This window comes from Octopus bimaculoides, chromosome 2 (genome assembly GCF_001194135.2).
Source record: "Octopus bimaculoides isolate UCB-OBI-ISO-001 chromosome 2, ASM119413v2, whole genome shotgun sequence".
Classification (NCBI taxonomy): domain Eukaryota; kingdom Metazoa; phylum Mollusca; class Cephalopoda; order Octopoda; family Octopodidae; genus Octopus; species Octopus bimaculoides.
The window spans coordinates 115,218,485-115,226,696 of record NC_068982.1 but is presented as its reverse complement, the minus strand read 5'-3'; the positions used below and the strand labels follow the sequence as shown (position 1 = coordinate 115,226,696).

At 36.6% G+C, this 8,212-nt stretch overlaps 1 protein-coding gene across 11 annotated transcripts in view; it reads left to right on the top strand.

Annotated features, from left to right (window-relative positions):
- LOC106881128 (sentrin-specific protease 6) overlaps window positions 1–8,212 on the top strand; it is a 61,296-nt gene that overhangs the window by 10,363 nt on the left and 42,721 nt on the right. For 2 of the 11 annotated variants that reach the window (XM_014931394.2, XM_014931390.2), the window contains exon 1: window positions 1,457–2,453. The exons of 1 other annotated variant lie outside the window; for it this stretch is intronic. In XM_014931394.2, coding sequence (XP_014786880.1) covers window positions 2,348–2,453 — 106 coding nt within the window. In that variant the 5' untranslated portion in view covers window positions 1,457–2,347. Of the gene's footprint in view, window positions 1–1,455; window positions 2,454–4,520; window positions 4,778–4,993; window positions 5,105–7,439; window positions 7,521–8,212 lie in introns of those variants that run through there. 8 more of the 11 variants (XM_052978630.1, XM_014931395.2, XM_052978631.1 and 5 more) reach the window with 8 other exon arrangements.

Here is an 8,212-nt window from a genome sequence, read left to right as displayed (position 1 = left end):
CTTGTTTCAGTCATTTGACTGCGGCCATGCTGGAGCACTGCCTTTAGTCGAGCAAATCGACCCCAGGACTTATTCTTTGTAAGCCTAGTACTTATTCTATCGGTGTCTTTTGCCGAACCGCTAAGTTACGGGGACGTAAACACACCACCATCGGTTGTCAAGCGATGTTGGGGGGACAAACACAGACACACAAACATATACACACATACATATATATATACATATATACGACAGGCTTCTTTCAGTTTCTGTCTACCAAATCCACTCACAATGCTTTGGTCGGCACGAGGCTATAGTAGAAGACACTTGCCGAAGGTGCCGCGCAGTGGGACTGAACCCGGAACTATGTGGTTGGTAAGCAAGCTACTTACCACGTAGCCACTCCTGCGCCTATATAAATTAAAAATGTAAAATTAAAACAGAACCCAAAGGATTCCGCGGTACACATGTTTCAAGCTTTATACACAAACAGTCGTTGCATCATTATATGGGTATATAATTGATAGACAGGATAAAGCATTATATCACAAAGAAGAAGTCACCAAGAAAAAAGCAAAAGAGGGAGAAACATGAGAGAGAAAAAGGGGGAGTCCACTTGGTATTATCCATTGTAATATTCATTGTAATATGTTTATCCTTTAAGTTGATACATTTACATAAAAGTTCATCGGTATCCCAGAATCTGTCCATATTGTGCCACAATTCAGGGTAGAGTGAATGATAAATAAACATAACTAGCTATATATATATATAAAATATATCTCTCTCTCTCTCTCTCTCTATATATATATATATATATAAATATTTTATATCTATTTATATATATTATATATATGTAATATATTTATCTATCTATCTATCTCTACACACACATACATTCACACACACATAACAGGTTTATTGCAGTTTCTGTCTGAACTCCACTTACAAGGTCTTCAGTCAGAGTTAAACTACTTTGAAAGATTTTTGCCCAAGCTATCAGGAAGTAAGACTGAACTGAAACCATATAGTTGGAAGCAAACTTCTTAACTATACTACCCATGGCTGCAGCTGTATATGTGATTGACTTTGTTTGTTTGTATGTATGTATGTATGTATTTGTGTGTGTGTGTGTGTGTACCTGAATGCATCATCTTTGTCATTATTGTGCGTTCATTTTCTATAATGATGTGAGTTGAACAATTTCACAAAATTGTATGGGTTGGAGGACCATGTTCTGCTTGAGTGTCAGTTTTGGTTTGATTTCTATAGCTGGATGCCCTGTCTAAAATCAGTCACTTTACAGTGTAACTGGGTCATCTTTACATGGCGCCAGCTGTATAGTAGTTGTCTCCTTCAGTTAAAACTGAAGTGTTCTCTGCCCCCCCCCCCCCCAGTTTCTGCTCTATTAACCAACCACTTTACAGAGTGCACTGGATGCTTTTTACGTTCCACTAGCACTAATGAAATTGGCTTGTAAGCCACTGGACGAACAGTCTCTTCGACATAAAGAGAGAATAGGAGAGAGAGAGTGAGGGCTTTAGGTGAAATGTTTGGGAAAGTTATAGCTTGCTAGAAAGTGATGGCTTTAAGGCGAGGTATTGGAAGTTATAGTATGGCGAAAACATTTATTAAGAATGAGGCAGAGTTATGGAGGACGAAGAGGAAGTGTGTGTGTGTACACATATAGATATGTAATGTTTGCATTCGTATGTATAATATGTAATGAGGGTATTGAATCTCACTATTGTCCAACTTGTGATGTATGTTTATAATAATAATTCTTTCTACTAAATGCACAAGACCTGAAATTTTGGGGGAGGGGAATAGTCGATTACATCAACTCTCACTGTTTCACTAGTACTTAATTTATCGACCCCTAAAGGATGAAAGTCTAGCGATCGAACTAAGGAACTTGCTTTCAGTAGTGTTTCAAATTGCTGATATTATTTGTCGGTTACAAGTCCAGACAACAGTTGAACTAAAATAGATATCGTGAAGTATCTTGTCCGATACTAACAATTCCGCCAATTCACTGCCCTGCGCTGGTACCTTTTTATCGATTATCACGGGGTGAAAGTCAAAATTGACCTTGGCGGCTTTTGAACTTTGAGCACAGAGAATGGACACTGATACTGCAAGGCATTCTATCCAACACTCAAACGATTCTACCAATGCGCACACACACACACATACACACAATTTTTATTCAGCTCCTTTCGCTGACTGTTCATTAAACGCACACATGCTCTAAAGGTGTGTTTTTGTGATTTTCTTTGCTATTATGGTGGGTAAATGATTAAATATTTAAAAAGAAGCCAAGTAGGCGTGGGTAGAAGACAAAAATTAGTATGCTGGGTTGTTAAACATGCTTCTCTTTCTATTTGTGTGGATTGTGGTTGCTTTAGTGGTGTGGATGTATAGCAGACTAGACGACATGTCAACATCATCAACCCACCTCTCTATTGGCTCAGGTGAGATTCACTACACAAAAGGATTTCTCTCTCTTTTTACGTTATTTATTATTTTATCCATTTTAATGTTTATCCACATCTTCATATTCCACTTTCCAGGATTGTCTTTATATCTCCTTTCCGAAACACGAAATACTAACCCTGTCTTTGTATCTCGTGGCCCTTTATCTTATGTCATTACCTCTCTGCAGCTGGCTAACCGTCGTATCTCTGCTTTCCATATAATGCAATGTATTTAGCCAGTGTTAGATTATTTCCACCTTTACTTCCTCCCGCCCTGTTACATCTTATTGTCATCTCCCGCCACTCCTCTCTCCCTCACATTTTTACACTATTTGTATATACACGTCAATCATGTCGAAAATAAGATATTATCACATCATATTAACATAACGTTTAACACACACACAACACTGTGCGAATAGATATGTACATGTGTGTTGTTATCAAATGACCCAGGTCTCGTGTAATAAGATAAATTTTCTCGTTCTCTTGTGATATGATTGTATGAATATGTTTTTTCACATCACAACCCTCCAGTTAATCCCTACAGAATATTCTTTTTCTTTATATACTAGTTTAGATCTTTTTGTGCCCTCCATTGTCGCTCATTAGGGCTCTAGAAGAGTGATAAAGCTGTCTGTCTTTATTTTCAAGAGACACCTGTCTCTGGTCATGACGTCAGTCTACAAGCTTTGGAGGATTTTTTTTTTCTTAGCGAGTTGTCTTTATCTTTTCTTTCTTTCATTTAGTGTTTCTCTGAATATTTCCTCTACCATCATCTTCTGTCTTTACCCCATATCTCCCTATTTATCATCTGTATCCCGCTTTTCCTCTCTTCCTTCGAGTTTTCTTCTCTCTCGCTTCTATTTCTTTGTCATCCTCCTCTTTTTCTCTTAATTTTCTTCGACTTGTTTCTGTGTTGTTTTCTCATCTCTTCATCCTTGGTTCCCTTCCCCTTATTTCTTCTCTTACCCTCCTCTAACCTACTGTTCCATTCATTAAATATAAAGCGATCCATGGTTTTCTTTGATTGAGCAAGTGCAGTTTTTAAAAATAGCTACTTGCATCACACCTCGGTAACAAGATTTATTCCCCTGGTCGAGATAAACCGACTGTAATCTATCAAAACTATGTATGTATGTATATATATATATATATATATATATATAAATCCTTCAAGGCGGTGCCCTAGCGTGACCGCAGTCCAATGACTGAAACAAGTAAAAGATAAAAGAAAAGCATATGCACGCGCCCGCACACACACACACACACACACACACACCGATCAATCACTGTTGGAAACCACGGCTGAGCTGAAAAGAGACAGTGAATATTTTACTGCAATGACTTCTATATTAGGTTGTTTTATTGTGCGATCAGGTCAAACTGAACACTGCGTCGTTGCTTACTTCTGCTTGCTTCATACACACACTAGCACAACTATCTTGTGTACTGACTTTGTGTGGGATGGTGGTGGTGCTAGAAGGCTGTGTGGTGGTTGGTGAGTTAACATAGATGCCTCAAACGTCACTTGCTGACTTAATGAAAACGGAATAGGAAAACGTGAGATACGTTGTGGAGTGGGAAACAAACATAGATTAATAAATAAACAAGCAAACAATTTCATGCACTCTTCATTTTCTTGTTCTCAACCATGCCCGTCCATTTACTATCATCACTCTTGTAGATTGATTATGTTTGTGTGGGTTCTGTCGACGATTGATGGTCGTTGCTATTTCCAGTTACTGCTGATGTGTTGCCGGAAACCTCGTGTCACCAATCACTACTGCGTTCTATAATTGATCCTTCCGAAGAAAAAAGGTGCACTATTCAAACAAACAAATTCAAATATTTAAGAAATCCCTGTGATTGTTGGTAGCCGTCACCACTTCGACGTTCTTTTAACACATTTTGTACTTGTGCTTTCATTCGCTACGAGTTATTTTTAGTCTCTCTCTCTCCCCCTCTCTCCTTATCACCTCTTCACCATTTTTTTACACTCTCTTTCTCACAGCATTTCATCAGTAGTCCATCATAGCAGGCTTGAGATGAAAGTGTACAGAGGTGTGGCACGAGGTTGCTTTCTTTGATGCTGTCCTCCTCTCACAGTATCATATATTTATCATCGTAAAACAATGTTATCACACTCTTCTATATTATCTGCTTTTTGTCAAGATACATAAAATATGGCTGTGCTTAAAATATTAATTTTCATGCAGTACTTTACTTGACAGTACTTGGTATTTCCCTATTTAATTATGGAAGCTTCTTAATATCTCCGAATCTAACGGGAATGTAACTCCATAATAAATAACTACCGAGTAAGTATTGCCGAATGCTTTGCCATAAGAACAGAGACGAACCCATAGCCATTGTACATTGAGTATGAAAAGCTTGAACAGCTATCAGAAAATAAGATTTACAAATTTGATTTTTTTTTCAGTTAAAATCTGCATAGAAGTTTGGAAGTTTTTTTTTAACAGCACGTCTTGTTAGATATTATTACTTTGCTTTCGCTTTTTTCTTTTTTCTTTTAGTGCATTACAGTGTCTCAAAGGACGACACGTTAGCATATATAATTTTGATTCAGTGATTTCTTCTACTGATCTGCGATGCTGCAAACTTTTGGATCTCTGCTGTCGAGGGATGTATGTTTCTTTAACATATTTACGTTATTTTCCCCGAATCAAGACGTTTCCGTTATTATATTAGCTTCATAACAGCGTATATGCTACCAGCATATGATGATGAGGTGGTTATTAATCATCTCTTACAACACATGGAATATCTGTTTTCGCTAGTGATAAGTATGGCTTTCACAAAAGTAGACGCTCCAAGTAACTATTTCTCATCCTTAAACTTCGTCAAAGTTGCTGGATTTGTTATTGATATTGACCATGTTTTAATATGAGAATAAAAGGAAGACCTGTACACAAACATAGGTATCTGGACAGCTTACTTACAGATCACTTGATAAAACTATCTCTTGGTGTTTAGATATTTCTCCAATCCTCCTCTGTCAATAAACTTCACTGGCACTTTCAACTATATGTACTCATAAGTAGGTAATACACTCTTGCTTTCTTTGCTCACCCTCAACACCCAAGCCGAAATCCTTCTGAAACAATTTAATCAACACCAGAACAGGCATTGTCTGAAGTAAACAAACTCATGCTATTCCTCCTACACATGGATAATACATAAGACAGTCATACAATAAATCGTTGTTAACTTCTGATCATGCACACCATCGTTCACATTTCTGACATTTAGGTTTACTTTTCAAGGCCAGGAAATACACCTTTACGAAATATATTCTAGACTAGAGCACTGATTATGAATCTAACTTGAACTGTTTCCCTCTCATACATTCCTCATCCTTATACAACCACTTGTGTACCATTCAGTTACGACTTTCATTCGAAATAATATGGAAGCTATATTATCATGATCTAGTTTAAGCTGAGCATTTTATAAGCCTCAACACTTGATGCACAGTAATGTTGTATATTAGAATAGATTATGATCATGCTAGTTCCTCATATCTACTATAAACTTTATTTTCTTAAAGCCACAACACACTTTCGTTTATCTTTCACAAAGCATTTCTTAACCTCCTCTTCTTTATTAGTATAGCATTTTCTCAATGATTTCTTAATTCAGTCTCTATTAGTCAGTCACTCTTCATTGAGATAATCAATTCCATGGGTTCCAGTAAATTTACTGGCTTAATAACTACTATATTTATGTATAAAGCTGAGTCCTTCATTTGTTGGGGGATCTAAAGTTAATTTTGTATTGTATGTTGATACATTTTTGAAAATTTTGAAGTGAGTTTGTTCACTCATGAATTTGTAGATATAAGGATTTTCCAAAATAGTTTCAACTTTCATATTTTCCTGTTTTTTTTCTATCTTTTTAATACATTTCACTTGACAATTGTTTCTAAAATCAGAGTGAATGTGATGTTTGGTTCATAGCTTTAGGTTATTGTTGGGTAAGTCTAGCTATGTCTTGCAACCTAGGTATGTATTTTTGTTTTACTTGGTTTCATCTCTCACATCTATGTGAGCTACAAAAGTTCTAATGAATTTTAGTGTATTTGACTCTTCCATATTGAGCAAAAGGTCGGTGTTTCATTTTTGTTTTAGTACACCAAATTAGTGTATTCATTCTTATCTGACTATTTAACCTGTAAAATATGTCTTAGTTAAGATGATGGCTTAGTGTGTATTGGTTTCTATTGAAAACAGGTTGAGTGACTTTATGAAAGACTCACTGGTTTATTTAACTTGAGGGTTAAAGTAGTTGAAGTTCTTGTCAGTCATTTTTACTGGTGAAAACTGCAGAAATTCAAGAAGTGATCAAATTTTATAAACAATGAAATTTAACACAGTTTAATGTAGAATTATTGATTGCTTTATGTGGATAAATCTAGAAACATTGATCAAGTGATTAAGGTGACTTAGATTGTAGGCAAGACGTATTGTTTCTACATTTTATTCAAATCCAAGGCTTTGTAATCTAACCCATACTAGCATGAATGGTTAATATCTAAATTAAAATGTCGACTGTTCTTCCAGTTGTTAAAATTACTATCTATTTAAAAAATTTTGAATATTCTGCATAATTGGTAATGTGAACACCTGATTACCATCTCTTTTGCTTTTGTAGTTACTGTTGTTCAGCCTGTCATTTTCTCATAAGTATCTGCATCCAATTATTCTAGATGTCTTTCGGTGTTCTGTTGTTACCTCTTGTTTAATTGACTTCTCATGACTGCTTCATCCTATATCTTCTGTTTACTTATTAACAATAACCACTAATCTTCAGCATTTAGTAATATATTATGTCTACATTAGTTACTAAATATTTTATATCATTCATTCTCAGCTACATCCTCCTTCTTGACTCAGTGTATTCCTTAAATTTCTTTTACTTTCACTAAACTGTATTTATTGCATTCCTCTTTCTTCATTGCAGGTTTCACTACCATGCTGCTCTATACTTTTAACATTTGCCTCATTCAACCTGCCTTAAATGAAGATAGAATCTCTTAGCCAGGTATTTCTCTTGAAGCTGTCTTACTGGGAAGCTGGTACCTTGGTCTAATTCCAAACTGCATGTCGCTGATAATACCAAAACAGTTCTGATTCTTTCAAATTTAACACTTTATGCTATTTCCTCACCTCACCATTTAGAATTGATCACTTTGTAGCAGAGTGATTTGTAGGATTTGTGACTAACCTTAACCAGCTTGAAGCTTAGCACCTGTGCAAGCAGATCCAAAGGATCTACAGCTTCTCTAATTTCAATGAATATCATTTTTGTTACTTGTGTAGAAGTTTTGTCAATTGTATCTGGTCTTTGTGTATTTACTTGCTCATATCATTGCTAATAGTTTTAATAGTTTTGCTTCTTGTGTGGGGTTCTGGGATTTTTCGAGCGGGATCGTTGCTGGTGCCCCTGGGCTGGCTCTTGTGCGGGTGACACATGAGGTTTCTCGAGCGAGATGAGCGTGGCCTTTGCCAGTACCGCCTGACTGGCCTTTGTGCGGGTGACACGTAAAAGCACCCACTACACTCTCTGAGTGGTTGGCTTTAGGAAGGGCATCCAGCTGTAGAAACACTGCCAAATCAGATTGGAGCCTGGTGTAGCCATCTGGTTTCACCAGTCCTCAGTCAAATCGTCCAACCCATGCTAGCATGGAAGGCGGACGTTAAACGATGATGACGATGATGATGATGATGATGATA